This window comes from Drosophila arizonae, chromosome 5 (assembly GCF_054131065.1).
Source record: "Drosophila arizonae isolate 15081-1271.41 chromosome 5, UAZ_ARI_1.0, whole genome shotgun sequence".
NCBI lineage: Eukaryota > Metazoa > Arthropoda > Insecta > Diptera > Drosophilidae > Drosophila > Drosophila arizonae.
In genome coordinates, this window is record NC_142925.1 from 16,676,911 (window position 1) to 16,690,201 (window position 13,291).

Genomic DNA, 13,291 nt, shown 5'->3' on the forward strand with positions numbered 1-13,291 from the left:
GCCAGACTGTTGCAAAAAGGAAATAGTTTAATTTTGTTTATTAAATTGTTTTATTTGTTTTTGTATTTTTCTTTTTCACATTTCAAATACATTTATATGAATAAATATATCATTTATTTTGTTTACTTTTTAATGCCATCTTTTATATGCGGCTACTTACTCATAATTTTATGTGGTTTTCATTTTATGTACTGTAAATAACCAAAATATTGATTGAAAAATTTAGTTTCTTCTTTTTCTTTTTTTTGGTGTTCAACAAATTGCTGCAATTAACTATTAATCTCTAGAATATTTACTTTTTGTTGTGATAATTTGTTAATAAATAATGTAGCGAAATGTTTACTATTGTTGCTGACTTCTAGTTTTGTCCGTATTTTTGTTGTGTCTTCGTTCTTTTTCTATTCTTTGTTGCGCATTGAAAGTTAATTTGTTTTTGTTTTTTGTTTATTTATGCACAGTTAAAATTTGAAATACATTTAATATATATACTTTATATTTCTTTTGTTTTGTTTTTTTTTTTTATGTTTTGTATGTTGGCATGCTTGTGGATCATTTTACATGTTAAAAATTATTGTAGCTTTAACTAAATAATAAAAGTAATTTAAAATTAAACATGTATATTTAACATTTTGTACTTTTTGTTGAGTGTTTGTTCTTTGTTCAAAGTTTTTTTGTTTTTGTTTTTTTTTTTCTTTGTGGTAGGTTTACTTGATCTAAACAACTTTTGTTCATTTTGTATTTTTTTTTTTTCACTTTTTTTAGATACAGCATTTGCATTTTTACTAACAATTGCCCGTTTTAAGGTTTTATTTTTAATATACTTTGTTGATTTTTTTTTTGTTTTTTAATGTGTGTTTGCACAACCTTTGCTTATTTTTGAATAAATATGCATTTATAGTAAGAAATAAATTAATGCTTTTTATTATTATTAATTTCATTTTTAATACACAAAAATTACTTAGGTTCTTTGCACATAAGTAATTTATTTTTCTTTTCTTTTTTCTCTTTGCATTCTTTAATACGTTTTATACACATTTATATATATATATATAACTGCATATATGAGTTTTTGTTTTTAAGTATTTTGTTTAAATGAGTTTTTACTCATTTGTATGGGTTAAATTACAAATTGTTTTTAATTAAAGGTTTATTTAAGCGATGCAGCCGCGCAATTGCAACAATTTTGTGTTTTCATAACAACATATTTAGTTTTTGTTTTTGGTTTTTTTTTATTTCATTAACTTAACATTTGAAACAAGGATTGTGTGATTTTTTTGCAAAAGAAATATTTTGAATCTTCATGAGCCCTAAGAAGAGTCAAAAACATTCTTTTTTTAAATGAAAATGAATATGAATAAGATTTTTTTTTTTTTTTTGCAAAACAAATTTTTTTGACATAATTGAATTCTTGTTGAACAATTGAAAACACAAATTGCTGCAAGTTGACGTTGTTCGCTTTGAAGGGTTTAAAAACAATTTGTAGTTTTTCATTAAGTGTTGTTCTTTTTTGTTCTTTTTTCTTTTTCCTTTTTGTTTTTATTGTATGCTGTTTTTATATTTTATTTTTAGTTTCTTTTTCCCGCAACATTTGCATTCAATTTTGCCTTTTCATTTTCATTTCGCATTACGGCGTAATTTCTTTGAGAGGGGAAAACGCTCTGTTAAAACTATAAACGAATTGGAATTACGCACAAATTTGCTTATATTGGCATCTAGATATATCCGTCACGCCTGACATTGGCTTTAATACTGTTCTCCAATTTCAAATTGTAAACAAAATGTAAGTAGCAAAAAACTTAAAAAACTAAAAATAACTACAATTGTTATATGATACGAATATGAATATGTATATGTATATATATAAAACAAATAGCCCGGTTTTTACAAAAGTATAATTAATAATTAAGAGTTCTAAAATATAAATTACAATTATTTCAATGCTGAATCTGATAAGTGTGGATGTTCAATGGACCTATAGACGGTAAGTGCAAGTGGTTTACCTGCTCTACTATATACAATAATCTATGGCAAATCATATGGTGTCATTTGAACTCGATACATGATAACTCAAAACAAAAGTTGGCAAATGAAAGCAATGATAGAATAGCACAGAACGGAACATAACAGCAACTGAACTCTCGTTGTCATTTCGTCAGTTTTCAAAATAAAAGCCTACCATAATCATTTTGAGCGGCCTTATTGCTGCGCGGCTGCATCAGATACAGCGGCTGCGGCGGCTGCTGTTGGGGCGCGCCCAGACTATGGGAGAGTTCCCAGTTATAAAAGTGCCTTTGAGGCTGCGGTTGCTGCAACTGCGACTGCCGCTGCTTGAGTCGCAATAGCTGGCTCTTATATGTATTCTCGTCAGAGTGAGGTTGCTGTTGGTTTCTGGGCCTGGTGCTGGGGTCGTCATCGTACTGTCCTTGCAATCTAGCCTCCAAATGTCAGACATGTGGTTTATGGCGAGCTCCGCAGAGGCCGCACTGTATGCCCATCCAATGGCATGCGCGCAACGGCGGATAGCACCATAGGCAGGGAACGAATAGGGACAACAGCGCCAGGCCCAACCAGCGCTTGGTGCACCCCGCTTCGCTAACGCTACAATCACAAGGATGCTGTGCGGTCTCACCCTCTGCATCGCTCATACAGTGATAGATCATACAGCGTGCACAGCCCATGCCCGAGATGCACTCGTAGCCGCTGCGAAACGGATCTGGTGCATATTCGCATGCGCCACGCCTATTGAAATCCTCGCTGTACAGCTCGTGACAGTAGCGGCAACGCAGGCGCGTCTCCTTCTTGAGTATATCCGATACATTGGGTTTGTGCAGCGGCTTATTGGCTCCACCCGCCGCCGATGTCTGTGCAGCGGCCATTGCCTGTGCCGCCTCCAAAGCATTGCGCTTCTTCAATGCACTGATTGACTCGCGTCGTGCATTCAGCACCTGGGCGCCAACTGGCTGCTCCACAACTGGATAGTTGTAGTCATGGTGGACAGCCGTCAGCGTTACATACGAGTAATTCTCGCTGGGCGCTATCTGACCTGCAGGTGGAGGCGGCGGCGGCGGCCCCTCCGTGGAGCCGCCAACGTTGCCAGTGTTGCCGCTGCCGGAGCCCGGAGCCGTTGATGTTTTTTCCGTCGATATGTAGTGTATGGTAGCCGCTGGTAGTTTCTCGGAATCGGAATTGTTGCTGTAGCTATCCTTATGGCGCTCGCTGACGCTTTCTGTGGAACAATAGAGATCAATTAATTTCATATAAACAAATGAAAGAAGTTTTTAATTTCATTACTGTGACTTTTTTCGCTGCCTTCGGGGCTTGAATGTATCTTTTGTAAACTTTCGCTTTCCACAGGTAAGTCCAGGGTCTGGAAATGGTATAATTTTAGAAAGCTTTGCTCATCTGGTTGTCTAAACATTTTCCAACTCACCATGAATACATCATCTTCACCAACCGAATCATATTTGGTCAATGGTGGGCATATTATAGTGGGATTAGATTTCGCCAGTCCTATATATATATATATTTGAAGAAATTGATTAGTTATATCAAATAAACGTTAGCCAAGCACACGCTAATTTCAATACAAGCTATAAAGCAAATCAAATATGAAGCGTTAAGAGAGCATTGTCAATTTTTAGCTGAAGAAAAGCATATTCAAATACACAGAGTTAAGAGAGTGTGTTTAAGCAATTGTAGTTTACAGAAATTTCATTTACTAAATGTTTTTCATTGGTGTAAACTAGTTGAAAAAATTAAAATGAAATAAAATACTACGGATTTTCTATATAGCTGGTTTGCGCTGCAATTTTTGTGGATCTTTGATGAGAAATACGCACTTTAAGATTGATATATGTATATAAATCTATATCAATATATTAACTATTATAAATCAGTTTTCATAATATACGAGGAGTGTTCAAAATATATCGTAAATTTTATGTTTTGTCCTTGTTTTGCATATTTAAGGAAACTCTGAACAGAAATTAATGTATGTCTAAAATAAATGATTTTTAGGCTCTGCAGGAAGTTTATGAAAGTTGTACATCAAGTATTTATCAAAAAAGTTATTTTTATATTAATAATAAAAATGCAGCGCACACACTTGTTTAAAAAAGAAACCTCCTTGAACACTTACCAATTTTGTTTTAAAATTATATATTTTTTGTTAATTTGGTTTAATGATTGTTTTAATTTTGAAACAAATTTCACAATTCCAATAAAATGTTTAATTTTTTTTTTTTTTGTAATTTTGTAGCAAGTTTTTTTTTTATAAAAAAGAGCATAAAACATTTATTTTGTATTAGTTAATGAAGGCGAAAAATTCTAAATGCAACGTCTAAAGGAGAAGTGTAATTAGCCAAGGTTTGTGTGTGTGTGTGCGCGTGTATGTGTATGTATGCGTGTGTGATAAAGAGATATAAATGATAAACGTATATTTGCATAGGTAAAAGAAGCGAGAGAAAATATATCGATTGTGTTTTTCTTTTTTTTTTTTCGTTTTGATCAATTAAGCAACATGCAGCTAAATGGGATTGGGAAAGGATCCATGGATAGTGGGTAGAGTGATCATACCATCAATTAGCTCATTATAGGCGCGCAGCACGCCCTTATCAAAGGCACGCGCATCGGCTGCTGTTTGAAATGTTAGTCCGTTGCGCTGTTTGCCGGCGCGCCAATGATGAAATGTGGGCATTACTTTGTAATACTTCAGATCACGATTGATGACACAGCTTAAAATAACCTGAAAAAAAGGAACCGAATAGAAAAACATGCATTCATTCAGTAATATCCTCATAGATAGGGATGTCTGTTTCTACTCACACTTTGATCGGAGATTCTTTGCCCATAGATGATGTAGTCATGACCCGATGCTAATGGGGATAATCTGGCACGTTTACGTATCGAAACATTTGCCAGACCACCCCCAGCCAGCGGTAGCCAGCCCTCGGTGCTCTCGTCCCTGGTCATTACCTGTGCGCGTACTGTAACTAAGAAGTCGCTGCAAGATTGGATAGAAAAGAAGAAGAATATTTTAGTGAATATATATTACAATTTAGAATATTTCTTACATAGTTAATTGTAAAACATAATACTTCAAAATCAACTAAAACTTTTATGATATTAATATAACTAGTTCGATAAATATCGATAAAACACCTGCTGAACGAGCGCCTCAAGCTTAGTTTGTGATAAGCAACTGTGGACATTATTTCTGCTGCCGCTGCTGCTGCTTGTGTTACTGTTGCTACAATTGCTGTCAACTGACTGCATTAGCCTGTGGCATTAGCTCTCAGCTATGTATATTACGCCGGCTGATAACCTAAAAGTGTCGCTAATTTGGCTAATTCAATTTTCGGCCAACGAAGCCATAGCAGCACAGCCTTGCCGACTCCATATGCAGCACCTGTGTCACACCTGCTCATGACAAAGCCAGAATAAACTAAAAGCTGCTCAAGAGAGACGGACTCTAAATCACCCTAAATTCGGCAACGAGCTGTAGTTAATTTATATATTTAAATTATCAACTACATAGTTTATATATCACGTAGTTGATATCACACATTTAAAATAATCAATATATTCACATATTCTACGCTCGTATCGATTTGGCTCTTGATCCTTTATATATAATTAGCTGTTCTGCTTGCCAGTATAACCTGTTAGCATATGCATTCATTAAGGCTATTTCTACAAACACACACATAGAAGCTTTTATTCATTGATGTACAATTTCCGTATGTATAAAACTTACAAGCACACATATACATATACGTTTGCATGGGGGTCTGTGTGAGTTTGTATATTAAGGGTAGCAAAAATATATGAATCAAGAACCTGTGAAACTTCCATTTTGAGTTTCATTCTTAAAAAAATAAAACAAAACGGAGCTGCACACAGAAACAGGTTCGACCCACAAGCGAACAAAGCAGCTCACGACCTGCGCAGAAGTATGAAATGGAGTTTTAATCGCAAAGTTACTCAATGAAAAAGCTTTTAGGGAGGAGTTGTAACCAGTCGCCGCTGACTCCATTCGCTTGCCTGCCTGCCTGCCTGTATTTGTGTATGGCTGTATACATACATTTGTCCTAGATTTGGCAAGCATTTTACAGAATGAAAATGCACAGAGGGTCTACCAAAGTAGACAGAAAACGACGTCATAGCTATGTCAAGGACTAGCTAGTGGCAGCCACAGCAGCTTGCAAAGCGATAAAGCGCATTTGTATACATATATTTATACCCATATATGTATGTATATGGGTATATGTGCATGCTCGCGCTCAAGGTAGGACGCACACGTCAGCATGTCTGGCCAAGGATATTAATGTGGCTGCTTTACCATGAATGAAACGCGATTTGTTTGCAATTTCTACTATCAGGGCCGCGACAGATGCATTAATGCAATTGGAATTTTGAAAAAAGCTTTCTGTAGCCCTGGTGGCAACTTAAAAAAACGCAGGCTCAGCGTTGCCACTATGATAGATACATAAGCATGTGTGGCAAAACATATATATATGCATACATGCATGTAACACACATATGTACACATACCGTCAACGATGAAAATGCTTATACACATACACATACATTCACAAAACTCCACTGCAGACAGAAGACAAAGCCTGCCTCAAGCAAAAATTAAAAGTCCCAAATCAGAAACAAAATCCCCAATTGACAAACTCCAAACAGAGCGCATGCGTATGACAGAGAAAATGAGAGTGAGAGTGAGAGAGACAAAGAGAATCGGGCACCCAGCGTCTGTATGTGTGCAAAGTAACAGGAGCTAGTCACTGCTGTCAAGTGTTTCAAGCATTTGTCTATGATCTGCATACGTACATGTGTGTGTACATATGTGTATTATATGTTAGTCCAGAAATATACTTCTTAAAGAAAGTTATGTTATACGCGTTAGCTGCTAATATATATAATGCACATACATATACATATGGATCTATTTATGTGTAAAATGCATGCAATTATTAATTAACTGTTATTGTATTTGTTGAAGTAGAGGATCAAAAATACCGAAACGAGTTGCAGAAAGACTTACACAATTTACATGCATGCATCCATACATATGTATGTATGCATGTATTTATAAATAAAAAAGTATATTTGTAGTTTAATGAATGAAAATTCAATGCAAAATGCAAATGAAAGCCGTTCATTCCAAGCAGCAAATGTCGAACCAAAGGCATGAATGAAACTACAAGAACCTTGATTCTGTTATTGTGTGTATTTTATTATTATTGTTTCTGTTTCTGTTGCGCAGACGTTGGTGGTACTCAAATTGTAAATGGCAAACAGCCTAGCTAAAGTGATTTGGCTTTAGCTATAGCTCTAGCCATTTGTCTCCGCCTTCGCCTCTGCCACTGCCTGTTATAAATTGTTCAATATGCGGCACATAAAGAAGCAAACAAACGCGCAGGGCATCAGCGAGTGACATCATTTTCAATGGGGGCGCTACGCTTTAAACAAGAAAAACAATTAGAAAAAAAAAAAAACAAGATAGTTGCTAGCATTCCATTTCATTCATTAAAACTGGCGACGGACAGACTATGTGGAGACATTGACACGGCGGTTCACCATACACAATACATATGCAGGCATGTGTGTATGTATGTATGTTTGCCTGTGTTCACATATATATGTACATAAATATTGCATGTTTAAATATATGTGTGTGTGTTTGTTTAATATGCGGATGTCTTGGATGATTGACCAGACAGACAAATGAGTCACATTTCATTCATGCCTAACTTGCCTTGAATAGTGCCGTATTTCATTCAGAAATGTTTGTTTGTATTTTCGTTCAATTAAATTGTATTTTTGCGCTTGGTAAATTGGCAACAATTGTTTAAATTAAATTGGGAGCGGGAGCAATTAAGGCACGTACGTTTGTACATAAAGAGCCAGTTTTAGGCTCATCACTGATCTGGCAACGCCGTCAACTTAAATGATTACTTAAATAATGCAATATATTTACGACAGAGTTTCGACTTACCTTTCATGTCCTTCTGTCATGATTTGTTATCAGAAAGATTCTAATATAGCAGCGAATAGTGTCGGTGTTGTTCTTGTTGGTGGCAAAATACACCATGATTAAAGCATAAAGACATTCAGAGCCTGCTGCTGCACAAACTTCCGAAAAACAAGTGCCAACAACAACAAAGAAGTGTAACTGTAATTATTACAGTTACGCTGACTTTAGACGAGAAGATAACTGGAGTACTTCAATTGTTGTTGATGGTCGTTTCAGCTGACTTATTGTAGTAGTAGTTGTTGTTGTTGGTAATGCGTTTCGTTGCTTTGTTGTTTTTCTTTTCGTTTCGTTTGCTTCTTTTCTTCTTTTTTTGGCACAATATGAAAGACGACTCGAACTGCTTTGCAACTGTTTGGAAACTCGTTGAGTGTTAGACACAATTTAAACTACGAAGAGAGAGCAGGCCCCGTTATATTTAACTAAATGCGAAAATTATGTTATCATTTTTTATAAAAGCGATTTCTTTTTTGCAATAGCAGCAAAGCAGCAGACGGCGACGAACGGGCGACTTTTAGTTTTTCAATACACTCGCAAAATCACACATATTCGCACACACTATGTGGGCGTGTAGACAAACACTGTGGAAAAACTTCATGGAGCAAATATATGTCCGAATTTTTCCAAGCAACAAAGATGTAACAGGCATCATCTCAAAAAGAGCAAGAGAGCGCGCACGCAAGGCTGAGCCTGTATCGAAATCGAGAGCGCACCAGCCCCAGCTAAAACAACAACAAAACTCCTGTATACAAAATTATTGCGCCTATTGGTTAGTTTTTACTTTCCAGTAAACATGACAAGTGGCATGGACAACATTCATTTCAATTTTAAACTTTAGATTTTATAGTTAGCCAAAGCATGAAAACTAATAATAAAAAAACACTTTGCGTTGAAAACGAAAATTTCATTCATATATTTTATCAAGGCTACAGGCGCTTTGGTAGCTCTCTCTCTCTCTTTCTCACACTCTGCGTTTTGGACCACTCGCTCTCTTAGACTCTCACTTGCTGCTTGCTATGAGAGCGTCGCTTGCGCATATACAAAAAAAAGGTAACACACACACACACTCAGCCACACAGAAAGTGAGGTAGAACAATTTTTGGGCGATTTCTCCATGTATACACATAGTATATATAAATACATACATAGATGTATATATATATATATATAACATATATTCTTTTTATTGCCTATCCTGCAGCTTTTGACATACATATATAATATTCACATTCAAGTATATCACTTGGAATAACATAACAAATACATATTTTGTAACATTTTGGTATTGTTAACAGTTTGTTATGGCATTTCGGCTGCTTTTGTTTCATTTTATTTAATTACTTCGTTTCCTTTTCCTTTCGTTTTTGCACTACGAATTTAGGTTAGTATATGTTGGATTTTTTACTTAGCGCACAGGCATAACGACCGTGAAGGAGGTGGCAGGTGCGGGCGCGGATGCGTACGGAGCAGAGATGGGGCGACATGGTGTATCGGAATTTTTCTCTATTGGATAACAGCTTTTCGCATTTTATGCCGTTTATCACGTTTCTGCAATGGCACACACATTTCACCAATTACTTTGTGGCAATTTATTTGATTCTTTGCACTTTTTTTACAACCTGTCTCTTTGGAGACAAAAGCAATTCTGATCTCAGGTGGCAACTGCGTATGGCATTGAAATTTTGTATTTGCGTTTTGATTAGCTATCTGTTATGGCTTCTTTTTTTTTTTATTGCAATGGGCTCACTTAAATTATATATTTGATTTTTGTCTTCATTTTTATTACATTTGTGCAGATTATACACCTACTACTTCTTCGTTTGGAAAAAAAGAATGAATTTCCAAACAGATATGTTACTTAACATAACTTGGACAACAACATTACATTTTCCAAACTGTTAATAACAGCAAAGAATATTTAATCAAAAACTTATCGACGCAATTTGTGAAACCAAAAAGTTCATATGCTCAAAGACAATGCTATATGTTATAGTTTTTGGCATAACAATTTGTGTATATGGCAAGGAATAACAACATTTAAAAGGCTTTTGAAATGCATCGATGTTGGGTATATCGAAATATTCATAATTTTAATGATCCCATTACTTCTGCGTTATCGAAAATATTTTTAAATTGTTATTTTATTCAATAATTTAAAAAAAAGCGGGATTTAGTTTTGTTTGGCGCTTACAATATAATTTAATATAATACAGTTGATAGGATTTCAGTGTTTTCTCAATAGCTTGCAAGCTTGATTTTTGATTTCGATTAAGTAACTGTTATTGTTTTCGCTGTTAATTTGTAACTACGTACACAAATTTATCGATACAATGTTATACTTGTTACAAGTAGCAGGTAAGTAACTATCGCTCATATCTAACATTAACATTTCCTTTTTTATGTGCGTGTGTGTGTTTGATGACTGCGGGAAATCGGCTGCCGTATATAATTCGCAAATAAAACGCTGAAAATGGCTAAAAAGAAAAGTGAGGAGCATTCGGGCGCGGACGCAAACGACAGCGACTACAATGAGGAGCCCAATTTCGATGATCCGCCCGGTTACGTGGACAACATTAGCGATGAAGGTAAGTTTGATGGTTGCCAGCGCAGCACACGCGCTACAAGCCATTGCCGACAATTGCAAAAAGAGATGACAAACATAACCTCAAAGAGTGCATTATTTTCTATGAGAAATGCAATAATGTTTATTATATGACAGATTTATTGGGAGATATGCTGGCCCAACGCCCATCCGAAGCCGATGGTGTTGAAAGTGTCGTTGTAGTGGATAATATGCCGAAAGTAGAGCCAAGCCGCCTGGAAAAGCTTAAATCGGTTATCAACAAGCTGTTCTCGCAGTGCGGTGAAATCGTTAACGTTGTCTATCCGGTGGATGAGGAGGGCAAGACTAAAGGCTATGCCTTCATGGAATTCAAGACCGCCAGTCAGGCTGAGGATGCAGTCAAGAAATTAAACAACCATCGCCTGGACAAGAATTATACTTTTGCCGTAAATTTGTTTACAGACTTCCAGAAGTAAGTTGACAAATAGCTAATTAAAAACAAAAACTATAACAAGTTTTACTTTATAGGTATGAAAATATACCGGAGAAGTGGGAGCCGCCGACTGTACAACCCTTTAAGGTACAGAGTGATCTGTATAATTTTATAAACGATCCCGATGCCTATGATCAGTACTGCGTAGCGGCTGAGACAGCACCGAATTGCGTGCAGGTTGGCTTCTGGCAGAACACTCTGCCCGAACCCAATGAGCTGGAGACACGTGAACGTTTTACGGACACGTTTGTGAAGTGGTCGCCTCTGGGCACCTATGTGGTCACCTTCCACAAACCCGGAGTCGCCATTTGGGGTGGCAGCAGCTTCCAGAAAATTCAAAAGTTTCCCCATCCTGGCACCCAATTCGTCGAATTCTCGCCATGTGAGAATTATTTGGTAACCTATGGCCCAACACCAACGGGTCAAAAGATCATCATTTGGGATATACGCACTGGGGCTGAGAAGCGTTCGTTTGTGGGCGATGGCATGTCTGTGTTGTCAATGTTCCGCTGGTCGCACGATGACAAATTTGTGGCACGCATGGGCGAGAATTCGATTCACATCTACGAGACGCCATCATTTTACTTGCTTGACTTGAAGTCCATCAAGATAGCGGGCATACGCGGCTTCTCGTGGTCGCCTACGGACAATGTCATCGCTTACTGGGTGGAAGAGCAGAATCAAATACCCGCACGTGTCACCCTGATGGAGATCCCCAAGAAGCGGGAGATTCGCAACAAGAATCTTTTCCATGTGGCCGACTGTAAGCTTCATTGGCAAAAGTCTGGCGATTATCTGTGTGTTAAGGTCGATCGCTACTCCAAGCTGAAGAAGGATAAGAAGGAGCTGGACGTCAAGTTTCTGGGCATGTTCTACAATTTCGAGATATTCCACATGCGCGAAAAGGAAATACCCGTGGATTCGGTGGAAATACGTGAGCTGATTCTTGCTTTTGCCTGGGAGCCTATTGGCAACAAGTTTTCCATTATACACGGCGAGCCCAACTCCGCCAATGTTAGCTTCTACGAGGTGAATAAGGGAGTAAAGCCCAGCCTTGTGAAGCGGCTGGAGAAGAAGTCCTGCACTCATCTGTTCTGGTCGCCACGTGGCCAATTCATCGTCATGGCCAATCTGACCATGGGCACCTTTGAGTTCGTTGATACCACGAATGACTACATCATCAGTGCATCGCCGGATCACTTCCGTGCATCGGAGGTGGAATGGGATCCAACTGGTCGTTATGTCGTCACTGGCGTCTCATCGTGGAAGGTGAAAGAGGATACCGGCTTTAATATGTATACCTTCCAGGGTCGCATCATCAGGCGCACCATTTTGAAGAACTTTGTGCAGTTCCTTTGGCGCCCGCGACCACCGACGCTACTTAGCGAAGAGAAGCAGAAGGAGATCAAGAAAAATTTGAAGAAATATTATCCTATATTTGAACAGAAGGATCGTCTGCGCTTGACCCGTGCCTCCAAGGAGTTGCTCGAAAAGCGCGCACAGCTGCGAGAGACCTTCATGGAGTACCGCAACAAGCGCATTGCGGAATGGAAGGATCAAAAGAGCCGTCGCATCATGCTCCGAGGGCGTAAGTTGAAGTTTAGACTACAATCAATTTTATTTGTAATTTAATCATTTCCATTTTACAGATGTGGATACGGATAATTTGGAGACCGATGAAGTTGATGAGGAAGTTGTTGAATTTTTAGTCAAGGAAGAAGTAACCCTGCTAGAGTAAACGACCCCCAAATCAATCGCGACCACATCCCCCCTCCGTTTTCACAATTTTTTAAAGCTGGTGTCTTAAGGCTTGAGCAACGCAACGTGACGACGTCCCGAAAGGTCTCTATTTATCGGGACGCCATTCTTTAAAACCACGTCGCGCTTTAATATTACAAAATAAGCGTAAACATATTTTAACTAGCTTGCGTTACATACATATGCACACAATATATTCAAATATCCATTAAAATTCGATCCTTAAGCACAAAAGTAACGTCACACATAAATCTATATAAACTAAAGTCAAGCTCACGAACAACTGTAACTTGATATACAAAACACGAAAAACAAATACGAGAAAAATAAGAAAACATGACCGAAGCCACATTATTAACTATTAAAAGTAAATTTGCATTGTATTTGTATGTGAACAGCAAAAAGAAAAGGAAAACGAAAAGGCATTGAACGTTTT

General features: G+C 37.3%; 2 protein-coding genes across 3 annotated transcripts; one reads left to right on the plus strand and one right to left on the minus strand.

The window, feature by feature from the left end:
* Positions 1-221: 221 nt before the first annotated feature.
* Spred (Sprouty-related protein with EVH-1 domain) lies at positions 222-9,911 on the minus strand. 2 transcript variants are annotated; one of them, XM_018011375.2, is made up of 7 exons: positions 9,383-9,911; positions 8,006-8,430; positions 4,825-5,002; positions 4,576-4,744; positions 3,431-3,510; positions 3,292-3,367; positions 222-3,226 (listed from the first exon to the last, which is right to left on the minus strand). In XM_018011375.2, exons 2-7 carry the CDS (start codon positions 8,023-8,025, stop codon positions 2,445-2,447), a joined length of 1,305 nt encoding a protein of 434 aa, XP_017866864.1. In that variant the 5' UTR covers positions 8,026-8,430; positions 9,383-9,911; the 3' UTR covers positions 222-2,444. The 2 variants fall into 2 exon arrangements, with proteins under 2 accessions (XP_017866864.1, XP_089327691.1); XM_089471565.1 differs by lacking the exons at positions 8,006-8,430; positions 9,383-9,911 and adding an exon at positions 5,161-5,316.
* A 502-nt stretch (positions 9,912-10,413) lies between these two features.
* Positions 10,414-13,280, plus strand: eIF3b (eukaryotic translation initiation factor 3 subunit b). Its single transcript, XM_018011372.2, has 4 exons — positions 10,414-10,626; positions 10,761-11,076; positions 11,133-12,685; positions 12,747-13,280. The coding sequence occupies exons 1-4, from the start codon at positions 10,512-10,514 to the stop codon at positions 12,833-12,835; spliced, it is 2,073 nt and encodes a 690-aa protein (XP_017866861.1). The 5' UTR covers positions 10,414-10,511; the 3' UTR covers positions 12,836-13,280.
* The last annotated feature ends 11 nt before the right edge of the window (positions 13,281-13,291 follow it).

What these genes read in the sequence shown, in the direction of transcription:
- eIF3b (XM_018011372.2), top strand. Translation starts at nt 10,512, where the DNA reads ATGGCTAAAAAGAAAAGTGAGGAGCATTCGGGCGCGGACGCAAACGAC. An exon ending in TTGTTTACAGACTTCCAGAA is followed by an intron (nt 11,077 to 11,132) that starts GTAAGTTGACAA and finishes TTTACTTTATAG; the next exon opens with GTATGAAAATATACCGGAGA. An exon ending in TCGCATCATGCTCCGAGGGC is followed by an intron (nt 12,686 to 12,746) that starts GTAAGTTGAAGT and finishes TCCATTTTACAG; the next exon opens with ATGTGGATACGGATAATTTG.
- Spred (XM_089471565.1), bottom strand. Translation starts at nt 5,210, where the DNA reads ATGTCCACAGTTGCTTATCACAAACTAAGCTTGAGGCGCTCGTTCAGC. An exon ending in TTGAGGCGCTCGTTCAGCAG is followed by an intron (nt 5,003 to 5,160) that starts GTGTTTTATCGA and finishes CCAATCTTGCAG; the next exon opens with CGACTTCTTAGTTACAGTAC. An exon ending in CTATAATGAGCTAATTGATG is followed by an intron (nt 3,511 to 4,575) that starts GTATGATCACTC and finishes ATATATATATAG; the next exon opens with GACTGGCGAAATCTAATCCC.